Below are 27,169 nucleotides of genomic sequence, written 5' to 3' on the forward strand. Positions count from 1 at the left end.
GCGGGGGGAAGCGTGGCGGCCGTGGGCTCCGCCGCGCGCATGCGCAGTCGCCGTGGAGTGCCTGGTGGGAGGGAAGGGCCTGGCGGGGACCGGGGCTGGTCCCGCTCTGTCCCCTCAGCCCCCTGCTGCTACTCCCGAGCGCGGGAGGATAGCCTCGGTGCTGCGGGGCGCGGGCGAGAGAGCGGCTTTGGCGGCAGCCCCCGGGCGGGAGAACGCCGGAGGGGACGGCACATGCGGAGGCCGGGGCCGTCCTGTGGCCAAGCTGGCGAGCTGCTCCTGTTTGAGCTCAGGGGAGGGCTGGCAGGGCACAGCCAACACGCTCAGAGACAACTTATTAAAAGTTATCCCTCTCTTGGGGAGGCAGAACGTTTTAATGGGGCTGTGAGTGAAAAATACACCAGGATGGTGCGTGGGTTTTCCTGTCAGTGCAGAACTGGCCCCAAATTTGAAAGCCTCTTGGCAGTACTTGGGATACAACAGAACAAACACAAAACAGGCTTGGGAAGGAGACAGGAGCGGTACACATTAAGAACAAATGGTACAAGAGGGTAAACCAGCGTTATAATTAAGCTAGTAGGTGATGCCACCTGATGGTGAAAAGTTGGTTTAAAAACAACCAAAAGGAGCATTTAATTGACTGCATTACACTCGCCGCAGTACGGAGGGACAGGCAGCACTCCATGCAGAAGTCAAGCGTCAGGCCTGTGCTGTTAATGGCGAGTTGGTCCCTCTTGCGTGTAGCAGAAGGCACCGTGCCAGGACCAGTGTCACAGAAGCACGTGGGTGCTGCCAGAAGAATCTGCCCGCTCTGTTCTTGGGCCGTGTTCTCTCCAAGCTCCAGGGGCAAGTGCAGGACAGTGCTGATTTTATTACTCAGTACCTATCCCCACATGAATGGTGTTTCCTAGAGAGCAAAGATGCAGCAGGAGCTCTGCAGTGCGTACAGGATGGACCTTTCCAGCCCCAAGCTGAGCTGCAGAGAAGCTGTGCCAGGTGGAGAGATGTTCCACTGCACAACTGGCTCAAGAGCAGCCTCGCAGCTCTGCCAGAGCTTCCTGCAGCCCTCGCTGCCAAGCAGCGCTGCTGCCAATGGAAGGCAGGCAGTTAGTTAGGGGCCCTGTGGACCATTGGGGCACGACAGAAAAGCTCCATGGGTGGCTTTGATGGACACATGTCAGGATATTGACACAGGTGCAGATCATGTTTTGCAGGATTTTTCACTCCTAAACATCAGCCAAAACATCTGCTATGAAGAGAAGAGCTTTGAGGGTAGCAAAGCGTAAGCAAGGCGTGCTGCTGAGCTCTGCTGGAACACAGCTCTGACCTGTCTGACCTTGTCTGGCTCGTCTGTCAACAGTAGAATGAAACATCCCAACTTAGCTGCCTAAAGCAGAGTGGTTGTTGTTTGGCCAGTTTTGCTTTTATAATATAAGAGAGCAAGTAAAAAATGCACTTAAGCAATTTTAAATGGTGCAGATATTTTATGCAAAGTGCCTAGGGAATGGATCATTAAAATGTTAATGAGCACTTGACTCCCTTGGGTATTTTGGAAAATCCTATCCAGAATACCATTATAGCAATATTGTTAACTGTTCTTTACAACAGTAATATAGTAATACATATATTAAACAAGTCATTTTTAAACAACATGTTCTAGGAAGTCAGTAGAAGATGAAGACTTTCTGATTCTTCCATTTTGCAGTGATTCTGAAAAGCAGTATTTTTCATTTTCTTCATTTGATCTAACATTACTCTCCAGTATTACTTAAGAGGAAGGAAGGGAAGTTACCTAAAATCTTGCCTTTGCATGTTTAATGGCAGAGATACTCAAATGTCACTTGTGACTGCATTGATGACTGAGTTCTATGTAACTATAACTTGCACACATGCATTTCTGCATCTGTCAATATCATAAATGACTGGAAGAGGCATCACAAAACACACCAAGTTTGGGCTGTGCCTTAACATCAAACACTGAAAACAGTTCAGGATTTCAAGCTTAAAAGCATTTTCTCCCATGAATACGCATTTAAAAACATACACTGGGCCTGCACAAATGTTGTTGAACAAGTAATTAGATACTGCCTTCCCCTTCCTACACAGAAGAGCACTCATAAATTAAGTGTAGGTGAGCACTTCTTATGATACAGTCTCCATTGCCATCCAAGTGAACACACATTGTTCCTGAAATAATAATTGAATTTTAAAAATGAATAAAAACGCCCCAAATTGGAAAATGTTTGACTATCATACTCACAGTTTACTTTTCTGCCCCCTTAACTGATCTTACCCATGCTGAATCATGCCATGCAGTACAAGTTACTGCTTTCTTCTGCTGAGTTTGTGTATTGCTTTATGAGAAAATTTATCACCTTTTTCCCCTTCAGAAACACCCACAGGCATTTAATTTCTCATCTCTTTCTTACGGTGGATTAATTTCTTGCTGCTTCTCCATAGATGAGGTTTTTCATATTACATAATCCTGTCCCTGTTCCCAGTGCCCGACAGTTCTTTTTCTAACCACTCTTGATCTACTGTCTGTGATAACTGGGAATTGCTGCTTTCAGATCAACATTATGGTGGTGAACATGAAATAAGCCCTACAAAGTGTCCATGTCCCTAAGTGAAATGTTAAAGAGTGTTTAAAAAAAAAATAAGAGAGCCCTGGTTTTAACTACCAGGGTTTCCTTACTGAAAATACAGATTCTGGAGATAATGAGCACTGATCTCACAGGATCAGTTTTGCAGCATGCAAATTTTCATCCCTGAGAAAAGCATCTCAGGGATTTCCTATCCCTCTAATAAGAATTACTTGTCTACCGGGATTAAAATACTGGTATTGGGCAAATAAAAAATAAAAAGTACACTTAGCTTTGCTTTCCACAACTTACTTTTATTATTCTTCATAAGGAGAGAGTAAAGAGTATAAAAAGATAAATAACCTAAAGTTTGTACACACTCCCACCGTCTGTTCAGTTCTAGCTGACAGGACATTACACCCTTAGTCTGGTTCCACTCTCCCTTGGGGGAGGATCTAGCTATGGTTACAGACACCATTACCATCCCCATTGCCTCCCCTCCCCTCCTGGAGCAACCACTACAGCCCAGGGCAGCCACGTTGGCTGCCATTCCCCGCCAGCTGGTTTTTTACTGTACTCCTGAACTGCAGCCATGGTGCTGGCTTGGAAGAAGCTGTAAGCTGTGGCAGTGCAGCTTGCCTGGCTGGAAGTGCAATAGTTCCAGCTTGCCCAGCTGGAACTGGTGGGAGAGGTAAGGCTGAAGAGGTGGGTATCCTGGTGATACAGGATGGAGGTTATAGACATAGGGAGAAGAGGGAAATACTGAAAAAGGGAAACAGAAGGTGATTAATGGAGGGAGGGCATTCTTTGAATAGATAATCTATCCAAGTATATCTGGAAGTCCAAACGATTCTTGAACAAATGTACTTGTTCTTTAGCTGCCAACTGTAAGGAGAATAACTTCCACGGGTGTTCCATTTGTGCAAAATCACACACGAGTGGCCCTGCCCTTCACAAGCAAAGTAAAGGCTTTGTATGGCAAGTAAGTATCACAGAATATGATTTTCAGCAGAAATTTAGCTGCTGGAAAAAAAGTTTTAATGGTGTCTTTTTTACCCTTTACTGCATTTCCAGATCAGCCACACAAAATAAAGTAAGGCTTTTTTCTGATGCCATCCTCTGTAATGTCCATGCATTGTGAAATAAATCTTACGTTTTATCAGAAATAACCTGGGAGTCACAGAACACTCCATCATCTTGTAATTCTGCCTTATTTTAAGTACTGCTACTCCAGTAAGACTGACGGGACATAGCAATATACCAACAGATAAGGGACAAAGCCCTCACTGCTGCTTCTCTTGAAAAATCACTAACTTTTTAAATATATAAAAAAAATAGTTTCTTTCAAATCATCTATCAGCCTGTGAAAACAGAAAACAAAACCCCAACCCCATAACCAAACCTGAAAGTGATACAGAAACAAAAGACAGAAACTGAAAATATTATTCATGGGTAAAAACACTGGCCACTGTTCTCCTGCCTCACAACCTAATCAATACAGGGATAGAAAACACGTTATGTGCCATTGGACTTCATAACCCAACATTGACTTTTGAGCATATACATCAAGTAGATCTCTTACATGCAAAACACCTGTGTGAAAACCACTACTCAGGCAGTCTCACAGGCTTTAGCTTCTTAGCAACAGATGTTGGATATAGTAATCTCCTTTTAGTTATTACTTTCTCACACTGGAAAATTCCGTGCATGAAATGAATAACCATCCCTTCAGAGAGGAAAGATGCAAGGGAAACTACACACAGAGGGAAGCAGTCCTGAGAAGATGGAGAGGGAGGAATGTATTAAAGTGATTGGCAGCAGCTATTTGCAGGACATTTGGAGAAATATGGAGCTCCATGTAGGTACTGAATCTGGGCAACCTCCTGGTAGAAGCGGAGGAGGGAAGTGAAGCTGAGATGCTCTTTTCTCCTCTTGCAGTTTCTGAAGAGTACAACAATCCCTTCTTTCTGCTAACTCCTAGGCCCTTCAAGATGTATTCCCCCCTGCAGCTTCACAGATCACGTTACAGCAATATTAAGAGGAATTAACAGAAAGGGTGCACAAAGGGAAGAGATGGCAGATGATGTGGCAGGGTTATTTCAAGGATAATTTCAGAAGCCAGCTGAAGACCAAAGCTATACAAAAGACAGACAGGTAAAAGGGAGACTCCTTGAGCGGTGGGTAAAACTGTAGTCTTACACTTTAAGGGAATGAGGGGTTTGGTGAAGAATGCCTGGGCTTTCAAGGAAGTCAGCTCTTTGGAGCATGAAGGCAGCAGCACTTCCAGGAAAGCTCTGGAGTTAATGTGCTTGACAGAAGCATCTGCTAGGTAGATCTCAGTGCTGCTGAAGGAACACTGAGACCAGGACAGTGGAAAGGCTGATCAAGGCATTACAGCCATGACTGCAGCTCCAGCAATGTGTTCCCAAACCCACTACAGAAAGGGTGTTCTGCTGGCCTGCAGACTGGCTCCTATTCCTCCTGGCCTTGAATGAAGGGCTTAACATGTCAATTCTTCAAAAGATCCCAGGTCTAAGACTCTATCCAGACAGTTGAAATAATATGTACATGAGAGGCCAGTACTGACTTCCACTGTCTGACATCGACAATACACGGGGAATACAAGTCAGTGTTCCAGTATGAGAACCTACAGGAAGTGTTTCTGTGGAAGTTAGAGAAAAGGACACTGAAAACTCCAGTGGGTTCTGGAGGTAACTATGAGACATTCAAATTTAGTTTCAGTTACTAAAAGTATGAAAGCATTTTGTTCCACCTTCAAAGCAAATCTTACGTACAACAGCAGAGGCATTCCAAGATCTCCATAGTACCAATGATACAGCTGTTTGAGACAGGCTTGAAAGCCCTGAGAAGTGCTGGTAGTTTATTACACCTTTATGTGGTGGGGATCAATCAGTTTGGAACAGCAATAGAAACAATTCTATCCCAGCTGTTCCTCTCAGTTCCTGTCATTACCCAGGGCTTGTTCCAGTTTCAGAAATCAGATTATTTGCAGGCTTTTAGTGTCAGCACTGCACACAAGAACAGCTACCATGTTCCTGCCTCCCACAGTTCCTACTGACTTGTTTAATTTTATCTTAAACAACCTCCACCATGATCAAATCCATCACCACTTGAGTTTACCAGTTAGCGCAGGGTTAACGAACAAATAAATAATACGTACCTGGCAGGAAAAGCCTATTAATCCCTTATCAAGCAAAGTGACATATCTGTCCATGTTTTCTCTGCTGCACACTGGACAAACTGGATGTATGGAAACAATTACCAAAATATTTCAAAACCACTCCAATTCAACATATTAAAGATTCCTTTGTGTCTCTTCTGTTTATATGCTTCTGATCCTGAAGTCTTTTTGCCTGTCTTTTTTTCGTCCTCCATTTTTCAAAAATAAAGTCCTACTTAATAGAACTATAAAATTTTTGTTTTGTCTTCAGTGAAGTTCATTCATTCTGGAATAAATACATGTTCAACACGACTCATATTCTTCCGATTACGTGAAACAATACACAAGTAAACGAGGAAGAGAAGACACAACAATGCCGTTGCTGTGAGGAAGATGAGGAGCCCAGTGAACAAAGAAGGTTTCAGAGGTACTTGGATCAGCTTGCCTTCTGCTGGAATCATGTTCGTGAGGCTTAACATGTAACCAAGTGACCATGCTATACTGCTGTTACCCACCTGAAATAAAGACAGAAGAGTCCTATTCCCATGGACTTCCCAGGCAAAGTAAAGAGGTTCCAAAAGTTCAACTGCTGATACTGGCAACTGCTTTTTAAGTTAGCAAAGAGAAAACTTTAGCAGAGCATGCAAAGAAGATACAGAATAATTTTGAATTATCCTTTTTTTGTAGTTTCAGAGGATGCTACTAAAATTGGTCAGTAAATTGGGCTAAGGAAGTGAGATACAGGCATTAGATGGTTGGCTATAAGGATGTGTAGTACATATACAGACAGCCAGTTAGGGGGATTTTCTGTGCAAGAAACACACTTTAAAAAAAAAAAAAAAAAAATCAGCACTACTGTGCTAATTCCTAGAATTAGTCCTCACCTTAGCCAAATCCTAAAATGTTAGTTCAAGCAAACAAAAAACCCCCACAAAGAGTCCCACTGACACAGACAAAGAGGAGGCCAGGGTAAAGTCCCCAAAGCAGCAACTCCATTCATCATCTTTTGTTTCATGATTCATTTTTTGCCTGCAAAAGAACCAGCACTAGGCTCTTCCATTTAAAAAATAAACATAAGTGGAAAACTACTTAGAAACGAGTGAAACAAAAGCAAAGGGGTTATGTTTGTATTCGCTCTATGGTCCTCCCACTTTGCTGTCTATCCCCACTTCTAATTTGAGCAAGAGTTTATCAGTTTTCCACTGTCTTTTTCATTAAATCATCATCCTGCCACTTGACAAGCACAGGATCAAAGGGTGCAGACAGAGCATGTTTGCCTATTTATATAAAGCAAGTAAGTACATATCACTGCCTCCTACAAATCAAACTACAATTTAAAAAAAAAAAAATCTGTTGTTGAGAGTGAAAAAATAAGGCATTTGTAAAGGTATCAGTAGAACTCATTAAACAAGGGCTAGCCTAGAGGGCCAGCTACACTTGTGTTTGGTTTACACTATAGCATAGGTTGCTTTCTTTTTCAAAGGGCCTGCATCACCTTCATCACTCCAGGTAGTTCTAGGGTATACTACAGGACAGACAAAGCTGAAATTGTGCTCTTCTGCAACCAGTCAGCTCTCCCAAACTCATTTGGCTTTCCAACTTTATTACAGGCCATCTCACTCTGTAGCTACAGAGATGAGTTTGTCTGAATGGCTACCCATAAGTAGTTTGCTTAAATTTGGGAAAACAAACCTCTTTGGTTATTCTTGTATAAAAAGCATCATGATGAAGTTGAGGGATGAACTTTAATAAATGAATGAATGTCTTCAATGAACAGTCAGCTACGGGTTGTAGGAGGCCATGAGAGCCTATAATATTTGGTCCTTTTTGTAGTTATGTATATCTTAATACCTTTTGGTTAACTGATAAAAAGAAAGCTACAGCAACCTGAACTGGAATATGACAGGTGAACAAAGAGGTAAGATGGATCAAGATGATTTTTCATTGCTGAGTGAGGGGAAAAGCTCATTCTCAGGTTTAGAACATTTGCAAATCGTCCAGCTCTAGATCTCGCCCAGATCTTAGCATTGGATTAAAGTTCTTTTCATTAATTGAAAAGAAATATGCTCCTAGCACAGGCAAAAAAATCTACCCTCCACTCTTGGAGAAACTGAGCTGTTATCTCTAGGGCAGCTTAGCTGATCAGTTAACATTAGGTTTCATTATTTTAAATAGATCTGCCCCTGCTAAGAGAATGTAGTTTTTCCTTTTGGAGTTTCATGATTATCCTAGTGTAAAATCTAGGTAACAAAGTGTTAATTTCAAATAAGCCTTTTGGTGTTTTATTTTGCTCAGTATTTTTATAGTCTTGGCTAAATACAGAAAAACATTGCTGTGTTTGGTTGCTCCCATCTGCTGAGGACAATACAAGATATATTTAAATACTGAGACAAATCCATCCCCTACCAGGCCCAGATTAACATCCCAAAGTAAGCTCTCTGCTGATTTCCTTGTAGAAGAGCTAAACTCTGGACAGTCCTCCAGAGCTCCTAATGGTTGTCCACCAGAGGACAAAATAAGGCAAGAAAATCCTGACTGATTCCTTAGTGCACCAGTAACAGATACGACTGTTCAGAAAATGCTTACAATTTCCAATTCACATCTTGCCAGCATACCCTGCATTTAAGAATACTCCATGAAGATCTACAATCTATTCTTTTGTTGGTTTTGCATGCAAGTGCTGAAGAATTTCCAGACTATATAGAGATTAAGAGATGGTCTGGGACAAGGTTTTAGAATAAGGCTCTGTACAGTAGCAGAGAGGAAAGGATGGAGTCAGAGCACTGCAGGGACCACACTCCTTGATGTAACAGTCTTAAATAAATCGCCATGCCTTCCAATTCGAAAGCAAAGATTTCTTAGCAGTAGCTTTAGAATGGACAAGTTTGGTCCAAGCACTCTATTTTTTAGGAGAAAAATTGAGGTCAGGAAAGAGAGGAATGTAGCTATTACACAAACATTGTAAGCCTTCTCTCTCTGCCAACTGAAAGCCAATACTCCATCAATATACATTCTTATTTCAGAGAACCAGATTACGGCACAGATGGATGTGCCAGGTGAGGATGAAAACTGCTCTAGTTGCTTCAACACCACTCACTGACTACAAAACAGCTCTGCTGGGTCCCCCAAGGATCTGCCAGCAGGCAGAAAAGTGGGATTTCTCCTGTCCAGCTCAGCAGAGTTAGCTTAAACTGACCTTGACTGGTGAGGTGTTTCAGACAGATCACTGCCACTACTTCAACAAACTGGGCAAGGTTTAAAACACAATTATTTGATCCTTGCTTAAAGCTCTTTAAATGAATCTAGGCAGCATCTCCAAGTAATGGAGTTCCAACCTCTGGAACAAGGCTGAAATTGCTACTGAGGCTTGAAAAATGGCTTTGTCTTATACCAAACATTTGACAGACATTTACAAAGGTTGTTTTTACAGCCATTATATTTTTCTAGGCTGCTGCATGTTCTGTCTCCTCCTAAACTTCTTTGGATTAAAATAACAGTAGGAGGAAATAATTATTACTCACCTCCTTTTGAAAACGTATCTGTGGCCAAGTTTCTGCATCGAAGTTGTAACCATGTACAAGCAAGTAATAAATGAAACTGGCTGAAAAACAGTAGGATCTAGCATATGTTTCTTCAAATTTAGGCAGCATAAACTGGAGCTGAAAGCAAAAAGTTTTTTTAAAACATGTAAATTATGAAAAAAATGCTTTTGTTTTTTAACTAGAGACTACTTTGGATTCTACTTAGAATTTATTAGCATTTTTCAGAAACAAAACTGTGGACAACTAGATACAGAGGTTTAGAAAAAGAAAGACCCTGACAGTGATATAACTTATGTGGTAAAAAATGAAAATAAAAATAAAACTGTAGAGGAAAGATTGATAACATTATGGTTCCTAAATTTTATATGCTATCTTTACAGCATGGTTAGATCTACGAGGTGGAATTTCAAAACCTAGCATGCAAGAAATACTACATGGCTTGAAGCACAGCATGGAAACAAATGTTGAGGTTGATACAGACTTCTGAAGAGTTCTGAATACTTGCCCAGTCCATGTTCTTTTTATATCTTCCTTTTACAGATACAAAATAAAAAAATAAAAAAATAAAACCCAAGCAACCCACTTACCTGTGCCCAGCTCTGTGAACAGAAAAACCACATACTTGAATTGAAGTCAGCTAGGGAAAAGTGCCCAGATAAATTCAAAGCATTAATTGTATAGTAGAATCCTGAGAAAGCCTATAGAAAAGAAGTAGATGACAGGCCTGTTACTGTCAGAACTACAGAAATTAAAGGCAAGAAAGCTCAAGAAGAAATGCTGTGTTTGCAAACCTACCACAAAACTGCCTTTAACTTTTGGCTGATGTATTCCATTAAATGGACAGTCTTCTCCATCTCTGCAAGCAGTGAAGTTAAACAATAAAGAAACCATCTCCTGGCACAGACCTGGGTCTCCTGTTCCATGGAAGTTCACAAGCTGGTTTGGGTAGTAGTTTGCTGGTCTCAGAGACTGCGTACAAAGGCTGCCAGAGAAGTACTTCATCGTTAATGCAGTACTGTAATTCTGAGGGTAACATGGATTACCTACATTGGAACTGGTGTTTGATTTCTGGAAAAAACAAGCAAGCAAACAAAAAAACCCAAACAATAAAGGCTACTCAAACACAAGACAGACCTAATTTGACATTAACTACGGGAATCTTTCTAAACCACATATGCATGTATTTTTGTTCTCTCTCTGTCATGGCTGATCAGTACAACATTGCTGACTATTGTAATTCATTGGAAGCCCTTTCTCAAAAATCACTGGCAAGATCAGCAAAACACTTACAGGACTAGTGGGCCTTCTTGTCAAATGGTACAAAACTCTCACCAATTTTTAACAAATATGAAGATCTATGTATAAAACCTAAGTGTGTTTGCCCACAACTAAGCACAACAGAGCTCTTATTGGCGTTTCCAAATTCCACCAAAAGGAAGTGAACACAAGCCTAAGAACCTGCTCAGACAATTACTGAACACCTGCAAGAGCAACATAGCAAAGGACTGGAAACGGACCTGGAGCAGCAATGCTAAAAGCCTTTTCTCAGCTTCATCTCTCCCATAGCACTGGAAGCTGTGAGTGTAGACATTGTAGCTGTAACCGTACAACTTCACTTGCAAGGTGCTATTGAAGTTCTCCTGAGGCTCCTCCGAGATAAATGAAATTTGAGTGGAAGCTCCTCCAAGGTCCAGCGCACCCATAGTTTCTTTTCCATAAGGATGGACCCATGTCCTCCAAAGGTTTCTCTGCATGTAAAAATAAAAACAAGGACAATTAGAAATATAATCTGCTTGGTCTCCCTTCAAGCTTTTAGACTCTTTATATAACTTTTTGAGATTCCCCACCCCGCCCCCTAAAAAAAAATCTTAGCTCCAAGGAAAACATGCAGATGTTTTTTACATAAGATGGTTGTACTTTTACAAAGTGAAATAATCTTGGAAGATGGAAAATGGAATGCAGTGTAGCTTTCAACTCAGAGGACAGCACAATGATCAAAGCCCAGGACTAGCCAGATCAGTACCCGTACTAGAATGCAGGGAATTGAAATCCAGATACCCATGAGATCTTGAACAAATCTGGATGGAAATATTGTGGAGATTTGCTTGTTTCAAGGCAAGAAGAATTATTAAAGGAATAGAATATTAAAGAGATCACACAGGAAAGGAGAGTGAAAAACACAGAAAAGTCAAATGAAAGCTCCATCAAAATCAGAAGAGCAAGGACCCCTAATCTGCACATTTACTTTGCTGAAACTGCAGTGGCAATAAATTTGATCTGTTCAGCTGGCATTTTTCCCTATTACCCAAAACATCCCCCAAATTCTGTATTTGATGTATGCAGTCACAGGGCAAAATATAGATTTTGTATGACTATCTCAATATTTACTGTAGTATTATTTACTGAGCATGATGATATGAATATATACATAAGAAGGGAAGAGAAACTTTATGGCTAGTAAATACACTCACAAGAAAATTCTACAGTGAAAGATTCCTATTAACAGCCCCTGGAAGAATTTGACTCCTAGTCCATTGTCACAAAAACAGTGAAAATTTCTTTCTCCTACTAGTGATACTCTAACATAAAGATCTTCACATAACTCTCTATACTAAACTGGCTCCACAGTGTTTTGCAGTCCTTACAAATCTGCCATATAGAATCTGATATCTGGAGTATTAAAATTAGCATGTGTGTTGGGTTTGTGTGTGGTGGGTTTCGGTAGCAGGGGAGGGCACTACAAAGGTGGCTCCTGTGAGAAGCTTCTCGAAGCTCCCCCGGCTCCAAGTCAGACCCGCCTCTGGCGAAGGCTGAGCCAATTAGCGATGGTGGTTGTGCCTCTGTGATAACACATTTAAGGAGAACCTGGTAGAAGGAGGGTTGTGAGGGAGATACCTGTGCAGACACTGAGGTCAGTGGAAGAGAGGAGATGTGCTGGAGCAGAGACCCCCCCGCAGCCCATGGTGAGAGGGCAGCCTGTGCCCCTGCAGCCCATGGAGGTCACCGGTGGAGCAGATGCCCACCTGCAGCCCGTGGAGGACCCCACGCAAGAGCAGGTGGCTGTGCCCGAAGAAGGCCATAAACCTGAGGGAAGCTTCTTTGTTGTTGAGAGGATGGCAGCCTGTAGGAGGGAGCATCTTGGAACAGTTTGTGAAGAGCTGCAGCCCATGGGGAGGACTCATGTCAGAGGAAGTTCATGGAGGACTGTGTCCCGTGAGAGGGACCCCACGCTGCAGCAGGGCAAGAGTGCGAGGAGTCCTCCTTCCAAGGAGGAAGGAGAAGCAGAAACAACGGTGATGAACTGACCACAACCCCCATTCCCTGCCCCCCTGCACTGCTGGGTGGGAATAGAGAAATCAGGAGCAAAGCTGAGCCCAGGAAGAAAGGGGGGGGGGGGGGGAGATGTTCTTAAGATGTGGTTGTGCTTCTCACTGCCCTACTCCGTTTGGAAAATTAAGTGGTCGTGTTCAAATTAATTGGTGTTCTTTTTCTTTCCCAGTCAAGTCTGTCTTTTGCCCATGACCGTAACGAGTGAGTCATTCCTCTCCCTTGTCTCCATCCCTGAGCCTTTTGTTTTCTTTCCTCCTCCCCATCCCTGAGGGGGAAGGAGTGAGCCAGGCTGCTTTGTTGCCCTCTGGGCTTAAACCACCACATGCTAGAAGACTGACACCACCCTGAAGTTCGTGATGTCATTTTTGTTGCATGAAATGCACACAATGAGAAAAACTCTTCCAGAACATGCAATTCTAACACTGTTTTTCTTAATTTTGCTAGAGTCAGCAACACATTCGCCATGAGCTATCATTCAGATCACCCACAACTAATCCCTGCTTATTAATTGCCATGATCTAACAGGAACCATCCAACTAGGACAGCTAACAATACTCAGAGGTTTGGCTGAAGTTTCTTTCAATCTAGTGAGACTATCTGGAAGAAGTGCACTTAATGCTAAGGGCAGCACACTGCTGCCATGAACGCAGATGAGCAGTTTCTGATCATCTTGGTACAGCTTTTACTGGGAATGAAATTATACTGAATATCTCTCTATAAAAAGGGACCTTACAATGCATTTGACTGACTCTGAGGCTCTTGCCTGACCCTATTTCTGAGTTCAAGAACAGGATAAGCATCTTTATATTGGTATCACTTTGTCTGCACAAGATAGTTGGTATCACAGTCCACTGCTCATAGCCTGCAGCTTTTCAGCAGTATCAAATGAGTGTATATGAGTGACTTCTGGCCCAGCTGAGGCACATCTGGCCACATCAACTTAACCACCTGCACTACTTCAGTCTTGTCTGTTTAAGACAAGTGAGCCAACACTGCCAAACAATTTGGAGACCCCTAAGCTGTGCAGATCCTTCACCAGTAGAGCTGCAGGAACAGCAACCACCTGAGGAAGTCACAGAAAAGCAGAAGAAAACATCTTTAGTTGGAACCACTTTCAAGACAATCAACACCTGTCACACTTAACATACCAATGCATTTAAGAGCAACGCAACTTCTGTTTCTAGGTAAGGCATCCGATATCATTTAGGGAAGAGCCCTGTTTTGTGGGTCAACAATTTCACCTTTGCTATATCACATTCTTGTAACATCATATTCTTTGATTTAGGTTTACTTTGTTCTATTATTGCCAGAAATACACCATTACATGTTTCAGTGCAAAATGAAAGTTATAGCTCTGATGTTTTAACAGGCATGTCCTCTCAAACTTCTCATTTATAAGAGAGAAACAGTGAAAAGAAAAGCATGCATTTTTTTCCACACACCTCTAAGAAATTGCCCATTAAATAGTTGGCCGTTATCCATCCATATACCCCTTCCTCTGGCCCAGTTATGATTTGAGCACCCCTAAATTCAAAAGGTTGTGCTCTGAAGTAGCTTTGAATGCTTGCAAGGACTTCATTGGCTGCCGTTTCATTTTGCAACCTAAGCAAGTCACAAAACATGAGACACTGAGCATCTGGAAAGGCAATTTTATCTTTATTGTTCACTGACTAGCAATTCAAGAAAACTCCTACAACCACCTAATAAAGAAACAGACATGATTTCCCTAAGGGGAAGCTTATGACAGGGAACAGCAAGTATCCAGCATTGTTTCAGTGAGCAACTCCCCCACTATGTACAGACTTCACTCTTTATCATACAAGTGCATGGGTGCTTTGCTTCTTACATATACTTTTCTTTTTAGTAAACTGAGTGCTTATATGACAGCTGATGGTTAAAAGTCCTGGAGCCTTTCTTCCCACTCTGTTTAGCCACAGAACAAATACAAAAAGCTGGTTTGTGCTAGGGCTAAAGCCACAGACAGACCCCAAAAGCCACATTACACCACGCTCACACTCAGAAAACTCTGCAGTGTCTAGCTTTAATCTGCCTTTGCTGCCCACGGATAAGCACAAACATTATCTGTTTACATAACACTGAATTTTAAGACAGATGTGGAAGAGAAAATTAAACTCTTGCTTTCTCCAGAATAAAGCAAGCATTTCTTTTCAATATAGCATAACAGCAGATTTTTAGACAGCCCTGCTTTCCCTATCAAAAAGGTTAATTAAATTAAATTGGCTGGGCCCCATTTCCTTTTGAGATGGCCAGTTTCCAATGGACAAAAATGCATCCAATACATTTTTCACATTCTGTTTTCAAAGACTGCTATGCTAGGACACATACAGAGGAATTAAAGTTTCTGCCATACCTCAGTAGTCTCATGCCAGCTGTAGCCCCCAGATAAACAGAAGTGTTTTTATGCAGATGAACTGGTATTCTCTCCTTGACTTTATTCAGACAGTCATCAAAGGGTTTGACAAGAGCTCCAGGGTTACTCTCATAGCTAGAGATACCAGGGCCTTAAAAGAGAACAAGTAGATTGATTTCATTCTGCTTTGCCAACTGCAAATTAGCCCAATTAGCAAACAGGTGTTAAGAGAAAGAGATTTCCCCCTTCCCTCCTGCAATTGCAAACAAGGATAGGATGATCTACAAGTGCTAAAGAAATAAAAAATGTAGGGACTGTCTCAGCTGTGTGAGACAGAAGATATTTGCAAACTGCTCACCTGTATTTCCTTGTGTGTACATACACAGCTATAGTACCATACCTAGAGTAAGATACACAGTATAACCACATAAAACCACAAAGACAGCAATGCTATATTTATGAAGAAGATAGGTTTACTCATGGCAGATGCTGTGGAAAATAGCATTTCTAATGGATGTAAGATTTCTCCGATCTGCTAAAGTATAGAAAATCTCTTCTTCCACAACCTAAAACAAAGATTTCCCATTGGTTTGCCACAACTGTTGTGGACACCATGGCACCTCTCCAGCTCTCTGCTCTCGACTGAAAAGAAAATATAGAAGCTTCTGCAAGGAATTGCTGGTGAAATTTCAAGATGCATGCAAATGGCTCTTGAAGTCATAGAAGTCCAAGTCTAGGCTGGTGCACAAACTACTAAGTGTTTCACAGTTTTCCAAATTTCCAAAGCCTTAAAATAACAGGAATGAGAGTTACACCATGCTGCATAAGGCATAACTATTTGAACAATTAACATCAAAGTCTTTCCTCCCTTGCTCAACACTCCAAGGACCAGCAGGACTTCAACCTGGGTGTGAATAAAAAACATTCCTTACTCAAATTCCCTAGCTGAGGAAGCCACACAGGGAGAAATCCAGGCATTCCCATGAAGCCATTGCCCCACAGAGAACAACTCTTCCAGAATTCCATCTAGTTCTCCTGTAACAGCCATCTCTCTCATAGCTTGATCCCAAGCTAAGTAAAAGATGGCTCTTACAGAGTTAAAATGAGAAACTATTTATGTTCAGCCACATTGCATTGATAAAAACAGACGAAACAGACTCCACACTCCACCACTCCCTTTTCCACAGTATGAACTTAAACATAAACATTACCATGTCATCATTAGCTGTTCACAGCCTTGGTTTGGAATAAGACTTTCCAAAAGTCTTAAGTCTAGCACAGGCAGGCCTGAGGCTGGAAGAAAACCTGTTACCAGAGGAAACTGCAGCAACTGCTGTTTTACATCCTCAGCGACTGCTGTTGCCTCACGCTCCCTTGGCAGCAACAACCTCCATCTCCTGGTGTTCAGAGAGGGCAGGTCACAAGGCAGTGACCATTTTCTTCTGGACAGCTGCCTGCTTTGAGGATGCTTAGAGCCTGACCAGGACAGATTAACTGCACTACATAGAAAGGGGTTTGTGTGTGTAGCAGCAGCCCCACATGAGGCAGAGGTACCTAATAAAGGCAGAAATAAAATTATAAAACCACCGCGGAAGTTACAGAGTAGTTGATCATTTGACTTTCAAGTTCAGTAGGTATGTGAAAGTCTGCCTCTCAGTATGGCCAGATCCATCCCCCAGTTTAAGTGCTCAAGGCTGCCCCCCACAGCTTGGTTGGGGACCTCTCCCATGAGCCCAGTCTCCTCTAGTGCAGTCACCCAAGACTGGAGCAGGGAACCCTGGTGATTTTGTAGACTGGAGGATGAGTACTTTGGTTGAACATGGTTAAGAGCTCGCTGGACCCGAACAGTTCACAGCAATTCGGCCTCCTCTGGTTTGCAATTTTTTATATTCCTTGGATGTAAACCAAAATCTAAACCAATTAAAACAAATTCACAAAGTACTCCTCTGTCATTTTTCAAGAAAAATAACGCAGTTTCTCTGTGCATTTTTGATACACCAGGATTCCTAAAGGCAACGTTCCTAATGAGTCAAGACATGAGCCAGCAGTATACCCCCCACCTCAGCAGGCTGGCTGCCATTCCTGCAGTCTATAAAGACACACCATCAGGCACATGACAGTGCATTACTTCTGTGCACATTACAGTTGCTTTCCTTTCCTTGTTCTAAAATTGCTAAGAATGTCCACACATATATTTAACACTGAAGATAGAAACGTTGATGATCTTAAGAAACCATTGCCTTCTACTCATTTCCTAGCTACTCATACTAGTTATGGCTACATCTCCAAAGCAGTATTGCTGAAGGCAGTATCTTAGAGGATATTTTAAAGCTCATTTAACTCAGAGTAGCAGAATTTACAAAGTTTGGCTTCCTGCAGAACCCCTTATGGACTAGCTAGTTTAATAATGTGAATTTCTCTCCCCTGCCTGGCCACCTGTCTTCATAGTACGTGTGGAACTTGGGTATCTTTGAAAGCTTAGTCAAATGTCATTGAAGTTAACTAAGAGATTCAAAAGCTGTTATGAAGAAATTCACAACAAGCTATTAAAACTTATACTTAACCATACAGGAGTATGAGCAAAAGTCAGTCTGTACAACTACAGGTCTCCCTGAGCCAAAGGCCAGACCTGCGTATCTGGTACAACTATGACATCCTGTCAGAAACAGTTCTGCAATTTAGCTGTTTTACTTGATAATTTTATTAGACACTTCCTAGTTCTGTGGTATGGAGAAGCTCCTCCTGTTCACTCTCTGCATGCCTTTCATAACTTTCTTTCGGTTGCCTCTAATTCCACATGAACTGCACAAGACTTGTTTCTCTAGGAATCCTGACTCAAACAGCAGAAATTTTTTTAAACATCACTAAGACTTCTGGAAAATAAAACCTAATTTGTCAAACTCCTATAGCATAGCTGACACTCATTTTTACCTCCACCAAAATTAATGGCTAATATCTAACAAGGGCTAGATCCCCATTCTTCTCAAAGACTTTTTATTCTGATCTATTTTTAAACATATTTTATACTTTCCTTTTAAAAGAATTTATCTCAGGGCCCAAGGCCTAAACATTTACAGTGCCTGATTCTCTGTATAGCGAATTCTGTCTGCACCAATCATGCACTGCAGTGGAGTAAATCAAGTTTAGCTACAATTTCCTCTCTCCATTGCAGATTAGAGCACTCTGTCTATCAGTAGGAGAAGGACTGATACTGACAGATACAGACACCATCTTAACAGTTCTCACTCCCCAGCACTTAAAAGGGAACGCAGCAGAAAAAAAAAACACAAACCAAAAAACCAAACAGTATAAGCTTTCAGATATCCTCTTCTTGGAGGCTTGAAAGAAATAAGGAATTTCCATTTGAGCTCACCTTTCACGTTGCACTTGAAGGTTTGGCTTACCACTCCCGTGTCATTTTCTTTTTCTGCTGGCCATTCATAGACATAGACTGTAGTCCGAGAGGATCCAGCATCAAGGACTATTCCATACTGGGGAGAAAAAATTAATACACTAGATCAAGAAACAAAAAGTGACAGCTTAAAGGCCCATACACAGCTGTACTTCTTTGCACCATCAATACTTTAGAAAATGTATGCACAGTATATTTACAAGAGAGATTAATTCTAGTGTTAGGCGCTTAGGCATGAATCCAACAGCCAAGCACAGAATGAATCTGGCTGCAAAACAAAGAACATACTAAATATCTTCAATAATTATTTTAGTGGGGATGGAGAATGCTCATCTCTTTTCAGCATCAGGTTCAAAATCCACACTGACACATAGATAACACTGTGTTAGGACCTGATTTTGCAGCGAGTTCATTTCCCATTATCCCAGCTATACTCCCTGGACACTGAAGGGTTTGATACTTAAGCACAGGCTTTAGATTCAAGGATGCACAAGGGATCCATAAAGCTACCAGCAAAGAGGTAAAGTACATAATAGTCCACATTCAGAATGATGTAACAAGTCTGGTTCTTTCTAATTGCCCATAAACTTCTCCCTTTGAGTGGTTTAGGCAGTCCACCTGAGAGCTTGCCACTGAAAACAGGCTGCACCAGAGTGTGAGACAGCAAAGAGGGAATCAGTATTACCCCATGTTTGTTTATTAAACAAATGAGGAATATTTAAGTGACTTGCCCCAGGTCAACTGGACTCTCTGTGTGATTAAAGCCCAGGTTTCTCCATCCTGTTCCACTGCTCACCAGACCAGTCTCTCCCCCTTTTCCATCTTTTATGGCAGCAGAAAACTGTAGCAACTGGGAAGGCAAACTGCACGAAGGGAAGAAAACTGCAATTTTGCTTATCCTCTTTATGATCCATGGAAGTACGTTTAGCTGCCCCCCGACCTTCCAAAGTCATCTAATTGGCAAGAATCACATAGTGTAGGGTTCATTTCTCTGACAACTTTTTTCTTTTAAAAAAGACAGATGCCCAGGAGCCTGACAATACTGAAAAATAAGAGCCTCCATCTGGCTGCAAAGCAGTAAGAGCCCCTGCAGCAGGCCAATAAATTTCATCCCACTGCCTCCCCAGGGAGCCTCAAGTCTGACTGAGAAAGATCACTGCTTCAGGTGGCAAACCATTCAGATTCCACACCTCATTAGTTCCCAGATTCCGCAGTAATCCTACAAACTCCCAGCCCCCAAAGAACTACCAGCAATACCAGTCTAGTCTGCTTCCTAAAGGACTGTTAGGTAATGAAAATTTCATTTATACTTATCCAGACGATACTTACCCTGATCAACTAAAAGGTGAAAGGCTCCACAGATACTATCAAACCACTATGCCATCAGGCTCCCTTCAAGTAACTACTTTGGCAAAGATACTTTTGAGTGTATTTCCCCTCTTTGAAAGAGAGATGAGGACTCTGGAGACACATAGTACAGTAATGGTCAATCTGCTCAAGGGCTATTAGTTAAATCTAGTCTCCGTCAGCTCAGAGTGCCAACCATAAGCTACTTTTAAATGCCAAACTTAACTACTTTTAGAGCTAACTATCATGCCTAGGTAGAGCTAGAAGGTAATGGGAGTATTTTTACCTCAGCTAACTGTGGGGCTTTTTGACCTACTTCCACCCTCCCCTGCATTTCCCAGCCTCCTTCCTGAAAGTAACAGATTTCAGGCCCAAAGGGTAGTGGTACACTTATCTGAACTGATGTGCAACTCACAATTTTATTTTCTCCCTCCTCCTATTTTCCTGAACAGCCTCTTGTTTCCTTTAAAAGAGATGCTCAGTTTTGAAAAGGACTCTTGGGCCCATTTCAGGGTGACTCTTGAAGCTCCTCAGAACTGGTGTGAGTTCACTCTGTGTGAACCGGCCCATGCAGCCTCCTGAAGTGATGATCAGTGAGAGGTGTGCCAGGTGTTAGGACTAAGATTAATCTTTAATTAAAAAAACAGAAATGACAGAGGATGCAGCGTTTTAAGAGGGTGAGAGAATTCTACATGCCTTGTCTCAGCCTGCTGCCTAAGACAAACTGGTAGAATTAAAATTCTTCGGTGACATTACATTTCTGTCCAGGTAGCAAGTCTGATCATCTTTGGCTGCCATTTAAGGACAAGCAATGCCTTCCTGCTTTGAGATGCACTGTGTGGGACTGAGAGCACAGGGAAACCCTTATCTGGACTAGCAGCTATTAAAGAACAGAGCAACTTTTTCTCCCTCCCTTCCCCTCTACTTCAACTTTCCCACTGAGGATTTCTGTCATCTCTACTCAAACACCAGTGGAGAGAGATAAAGGCCTGGTGATTCCCTAATACCCAACAACTGCATCATCTAGTCAAGGGACTAGATTAGTCGGGACAAGACAGGGAGACAACATTAACCCCAAAAAGCTTCAGAGTTCTGGTTTCTGTAATTCTCTCCCTGAAGAATCTCCACACGTACTCCAGCAGCACAAGGCAAAGCCTGAATTCCAGAGTATTTCTGCTTGTCTTTTTAGTTTGCTCTGCCCCTCATCATGAGCTACTTTGCTTCTGTTAATATCCATCAAGTCCCAACATGTGGTAAATCATAAAGTGCACACTTAACAGCCCAAATTCTTTTGATACACAGTTTGCAAAGATTTTGGCACAAACTTCCTAACTGTGCTTGGGGGCAGTATTTAAACTTTGTGTATTTCTGACTTCAAAATTATTATAAAGTTACTTCCAATCTCTGGAAAAAAAAAAAAAAAAAGCAAGCAGTGGCATATCCTCCTTATTTGGCCTCTCAGTCTTGGATAAGATATTGTGTGATAGGCATCACAGACAGGGAATCAAGGAATGCCTTTCCTGCTTTGTCACTGACTCTGTGATCATGACCAATTCTCTTTTTCTCTCAGCTTCAGTTTTCCCATGATGAAGATGTGATTAAACATCAATTTATGGCTGTAAGCTCATTTGAATCACACCATAATTAGTTTTGGAAGAAACATGATTAAATATCAGTTCAAAAAATAGTTTTCCTTTCTTAGGCATTCTAAGACTTACCTTAAGCCCTGGGGAGAGGATCTGTTGCTGATTTATCTGAATCACTGCAATAGCAATGACAAGAACTATGCTTAGAAGAAGGAACACTTGGGCAACAACACCTGGGGTTCTGGTGAGCATCCTGAAACAACAAAAAGGGATACACTTAAGGAATGTGACAGGATTCAGGGATTCCATCTTAAGGCTGGAAGCCCTGAATATCAGTTGAGACTCCTCATGAAATCTCATTTCGTCAGCTAGATTACGCTACATGAAAATTCCGTGTTCTCCTCAAGAACTGCCTGATGTTTTGCTACCACTAACTTTTTATTGTCTAGAAGGGGTGTGTCAATATTGTCATGTTAATGATGCCAGATTTCACCCTCAGGTGCCAGTCTGCTCATTTCCCACAGTGCCTACATGTAGATGCATGCTCACCATCTCCCAGTGCCTCAGGAAATCAGAGCGGTGGGCAGGCTGGGGCTAGTGCACACTCAGGATCCCATGGACGCCTACAACATAGACACAACCACAGCCATGTAGACACAATGCTGGCAGCTGCTGAGTACAGCTGGATGTTTCTGCCAGGGAGAGAAGGTCGGTGTCTATAATAGGTACAGGCTGTGTCAGCAGGAAACAAAAAAGGTTTTTGGAACACTGAAGTGGGCATCTTTCTTCTAACTAATGATGTGTTCATGAAGTATGTTTGTGTGCACGTGTGCGTGCATATTAATGTGGAGGCTGTTATTATCACTCTGCACTACACATAAAATATATACTGTTTAATTCACAGATCTTGCAATGAAAAGATACTAAATTAAGTAAATCTAACATGTAGTTATGTTAGACAAACCCAAAGATGACACGAAACGTGCACGCTGATGATAAGGCTCTTTATATGTTCATTTCCTCTAGAAATGTTTTCTAGAATTCAGATGTGGTTTACGTTTCTTGTAATTTCTGTTCCTTTATTTTTGCATGTCCCTGTCCAGACAGCTCTTCACTCCAAAAGGCCTTTCGGTACTTCCAAGTACTGACAATCCCCATATCAAAAATTCTTATGCTCTACAGAGTTTGAGGAGGAAAGAGGTGGCTGATGAGAGATGGCAAGCTTAGAACTGTCAGAGGAACACAAAACTACGAACTTTCCTGCCTTTCTCATTTGCAGAAACCAGTTATTTTGCTATAGAAATAACAAGCTAGCCTGGTGTGAACTATCCTGACTCCCATCTCCCACACTGATGGTGGGGTATACCGGTGGCTGCCCTGCCATTTCAGCAATGGCCAGTGCCAGTCTGTGCAGAGGACAGGAGCTAAAAGGTGGTCTATAGTCCACAGCCACAGCACGCTGGGTCAGCACTGTTAGACCTGCAACATATGGTCTCCTTAGCTCCAAGCAGAGCCAAAGGCCTGAGGGAAAAGGCAGAACAAATGCTTCTTGACACAGTTTCCATATTCTAAACCCCATGGGTTCTTCAGCCTGTGCACCCATGGTCAACATCTATGTTCACATTCAAAAGAGAAGCAAGTTAGTAGTTTTGTTCTGGGACTAGTTTCACTCTGAGCTTTGCCTAGTGCTGCTGCTTTCCATCTTTGTCTTCTGATTTCTGTTGTGAAATCTAGCTCAGATTGGCTTTTGGAAACTCTTCATTTCAGCCTGACACATCTCACTTCCAGAACATCATTTTTTATACTCCTTAACCCCCTTTTCTAAATCCATATGGGCTACCTGTTTACCGCCAATCTACTCTTCCAGTACTTTCCTTTCTTGGCTTGGTAATAGCTTTATTATCTTAATGATCAGCCAGTTTTAAGCGAAAATTACCAGCCACACTGATGATTTATTTACCGTTGTCCACTGCTTTACTATACTAAGGCATTTAAACATCATGTACACTATGTATAAACAACAGAATAAAATCTTATTTTTACTATTAGAAAATAAGTTAGCACCTAAGATGAATTCTCACTGTAACCTGTGGATGATGTTAGGGCATACTAATTAGAAGCATTTATATAGATCAATTCATTTTTTAAAAGAGAGAGCAGATTTTAACTATATGTTTATGAATAACCATCTGGATAAAATACTTGTCTTTAGGGGGAGGAAAGAAAATCTTTATCTTTCAACTGTACACAGTGCTATCTGTAGCTGTAAAGTGACTGAAAGAAAACTATCTGTTTGTGACTTAATATATACTAGTCACTCCTGGATCAGACCGTTGATGCTCAGCACTAGGAAAAAATAAGATTATCAAAGAAAAAAACACTCAGGGCAAATGACTTTTTGAAAAACTAAAGCGTTACTAAAGAGCAAAGCAATGGCCACTATTATACTATTAATACTTAAGAACACCCATGACAACTGTTGAAATATTTTCTGCCACGTCTGTAAAATAGAAATTGAAATCTTGGTTTGTTGAATTTCTCATGTGCTTCCCTCGTACTGGGATTTGTCTTTATCAGAGATTATTTCTCTTTTCAAAAATCTTTTTTGACAGGAAGCATACTGAGTAAGAGATCTCTTAATGCATTCCTCATACAATCTTGTCCCATTGGCAATCAGGCCAATTTCATCAAAGAATCTGTAAATCCTGATTTAAGCAACAGCCTCTGTGTCAGAAGGACACTTTACACTCCATGCCCACTTGAATTTGTCACGCAGTTGACATCTTCACTATCTGAATTGTGCAAGACGCTGCAAGATTTCACATAACTGGATCAGAAGCACAGGGCTGTATTTACTGTTAGCTACACTCATCTAAGTCTCACACACATACCAGGCAATACAGTCATACTTGCCCATTCACTGAAATCTGTAGAGATAGATACCAGAGATGAGTTCATTCACTCCACAGTTTAAACAGAGTTGCAACAGAAGTAACTCTTGCTAACAGTATCAGCAAAAAGCCCAATAAAATATTTTAACGAAATATCAAAAAGCAGTGGCATTCCATTATTAAAACAACATCATCCTGAAGCAAGAAACAGCACAAATATATATTTTCTACAACCAATTAGGTCCACTGGGCCACACAGGAGCATACTGGAAGGATCACTTTCTACACCTTATTTCAAAAGGAATTCCTGTCTGCAAAGTAAAATGGTCTAGACTTCTTCATGCCACCAACATTTTGAGATTAACTAGGTAAATACACATCTGTATGAATGACTGCGTATTATACGTTGAAATTCCTTTTCCCGAGTTACCTGAAATACCAAACCCTCTTTATTTTAGGTACTGACCTGTTTGTTCATAGGGTGGGTAGGCAAGCACCGTAAATACCTTTCTTCACACTACAACTGGGAGAGATGCAAAGATGTTAGCGTTTATTTAGAAGTGGTCTGTAAGTGACTGTTTTTCAAATGCTGAAAAAAAGCCCCAAAACCCCAGCACCTGCAGCATTTTAAAACCCACAATGAAAACCTGCGAGGACGTTTCGCAGGCCTTCCTTCGGAGGAGAAATTAAGTAAAAACAAGCACATGGAGCCCAAATTAGCGGCTGAACCTCAGAGCTTTCCTTCAGCTCACCGTCGTCCCGGGTGAGGAATCTTCGCACAACGACTGTGATTTGCGAGAACGCACAAAGTTTTCCCCCCAAAAACCCGCGGAGAGACGGAGGGACAGCCCAACCCCACTCCCCCCACGGCGGCGGCGCCCGCCCGCCCCTCAGCCCCGCAGCGCGGCCGTTGGCGGAAAGCCGCCCCCCCAGCCCGGCTGCGCCCCCCCCAGCCCGGCTGCCGCCCCCCACAACCCGGCTGCGCCCCCCCAGCCCGGCTGCCGCCCCCCCCAGCCCGGCTGCCGCCCCCCACAACCCGGCTGCCGCCCCCCACAACCCGGCTGCGCCCCCCCAGCCCGGCTGCCGCCCCCCACAACCCGGCTGCCGCCCCCCACAACCCGGCTGCGCCCCCCCCCGCCCGGCTGCCGCCCCCCCCAGCCCGGGGATCCCCCGCGCCGCCGCCGCCCGTCCTCTCGCACCCTGCCAGCCCCGCGCCGCCTCCCAGCCCACCTCCCTAAAGCGCGGCTTCCCCGCTCCGTCCCGGGCGAAGGAGAGAAGGCGGGGGGTGCGCCCTCGGAGCGGGGAGGTGGCGGCTGCGAGAGCCTCTCGCCCCGGTGGGGGGTTTGCGGAGAGTCACTCCGTGGTTGCTCGCCCTCCGCTCCCGCGTTTCCAAAGAGATTAAAAAAGCCCCAAGCAACCAGGCAACTTGCGGTTAAATAAAATCCGGATGAATTGATTCAAGTGGAGGCAGACGATCTGCGGCGAGTCGGCACACCAGAGGCGTTCCCGCACTCAGAGATGCGGGGGGGAACCGGGAGGTGCGGGGCGAGGCCGCGCCTAGCGAGGGGTGCCGGGCGAGGAGGGCCCGGGGGGGTGGCCCGGGGCGCCGTCCCTGCCCATCAGCCCGGCTCCGGCCCTGCGGCTGTTGGACAGGCGACAGCGGGGGGACAGGTCGTGCCGGGACCAACCGTCTGCCTGCAAAAACTCCCGCAACGCGGCCCTGTCTCCCTCCTCTCCCCCTCCAGCAGCTGCTCTCTCCGGAAGCGCGGATCTGGCTTTGTCTCAGCTGACAGAGCGGGATGTTGCTGGCTGTCCCTAAATCACGCTCCTCAGTTCCCTCCCAAAGCAAAGGCAGAAAGGGTTTTGCCTAGAGATGGCACCGTGGGTGAAAGAATGGTACTGCCTCTTCTAAAAGGAACAAGTGCTTTCTCAGGAGGGCTTTGCTCAACCCTCAGAAATTGGCAGCCCTCGGGTCTCAGGGCTACCCTTCTATTCAAGTTCAAGCGTGGTGGCACTACTTGTTTTGTAGTTTTGCAGAGTTCTTGCCAAACCTGGACTCTTCCGTGGAGCTAGCGCATACCCAGAAACCTACCTAAAAGCAATGTCACTGAGATCCTGCTCCCGTCACCGGTCGGACTTGTGTGATCAGCTACAGCCGAGGATCATCCTGCAGCCTGCAGGATGGGTTTGCCAGAGGCATGAGCTCTGGAATCACAGCGAGACACTTCAACCACTTTGCCACCATTTGCTTGTTGTTCTAGGATTCAGAGTCACATCATGTAAAAAACTTAAATGCACCTCTTTGATTTCTTTTCTCATAATAATCTTGATGAATTACAATATCCTTGGCCTTTAAATAAAGAAAGGAGAACAAGGAATCAGCTGCAGCCTTCTAAGCATATGAGCATCCTTTCATAGTCTACTAATTTTGGGAGAGGAGGTAATTTCCTCTTTTTGATGACAATACATTATTAAAGCTGGTTTAATGATGATCTTGGTGGACCCGTTCAGCTATTGCCAGCACATGAACACAAAGCCTCCCATCCATCCTCATTCCCTGTCTGATGCATGTAACTCCTTTCTTCCGTATCATTTCCATTCCTGTGACATCTTTGTCTTCTTCCATCAAAGTGTGTTTGGTTTAATACATGTAGTCTGACTGATTGTATTGGTCTGCTCTGCTGGGGCAGAATCTGTCTCAGGTATTCATTTGAAATGACAAGTGAGTTGGGTTGCTGGCCCCACAGAAAAGCATATTCGTTTTGCTACCACGAAACATAAACATTTTGAAATAAAAAATAAAACATTATATCCACTTCAACCAGTCCTACAATTAGCCTCCATCAGTGACTAAAATTTAATGCTTGCAACGAAAGCAAACCCTACCTTCTATATCACCTACTTCTATAAAAACAGACATAAGAGATTCT

The 27,169-nt window shown here is 42.9% G+C and overlaps 1 protein-coding gene across 1 annotated transcript; it reads right to left on the minus strand.

The window, feature by feature from the left end:
• Positions 1-2,953: 2,953 nt before the first annotated feature.
• On the minus strand, positions 2,954-25,930 carry ENTPD3 (ectonucleoside triphosphate diphosphohydrolase 3). Its single transcript, XM_074898109.1, has 11 exons — positions 25,470-25,930; positions 24,706-24,762; positions 21,481-21,601; positions 18,377-18,494; positions 15,004-15,154; positions 14,075-14,234; positions 10,820-11,050; positions 10,098-10,370; positions 9,890-10,000; positions 9,282-9,419; positions 2,954-6,275 (listed from the first exon to the last, which is right to left on the minus strand). Exons 3-11 carry the CDS (start codon positions 21,598-21,600, stop codon positions 6,042-6,044), a joined length of 1,536 nt encoding a protein of 511 aa, XP_074754210.1. The 5' UTR covers position 21,601; positions 24,706-24,762; positions 25,470-25,930; the 3' UTR covers positions 2,954-6,041.
• Between the last annotated feature and the right edge of the window lie 1,239 nt (positions 25,931-27,169).

The sequence above is a fragment of the Athene noctua genome, chromosome 2 (genome assembly GCF_965140245.1).
Source record: "Athene noctua chromosome 2, bAthNoc1.hap1.1, whole genome shotgun sequence".
Lineage (NCBI taxonomy): Eukaryota > Metazoa > Chordata > Aves > Strigiformes > Strigidae > Athene > Athene noctua.

What these genes read in the sequence shown, in the direction of transcription:
- ENTPD3 (XM_074898109.1), bottom strand. Translation starts at nt 21,600, where the DNA reads ATGCTCACCAGAACCCCAGGTGTTGTTGCCCAAGTGTTCCTTCTTCTA. An exon ending in TTTTAGCATTGCTGCTCCAG is followed by an intron (nt 10,371 to 10,819) that starts GTCCGTTTCCAG and finishes TGTTTTTTCCAG; the next exon opens with AAATCAAACACCAGTTCCAA. An exon ending in AAGTTAAAGGCAGTTTTGTG is followed by an intron (nt 10,001 to 10,097) that starts GTAGGTTTGCAA and finishes TCTTTTCTATAG; the next exon opens with GCTTTCTCAGGATTCTACTA.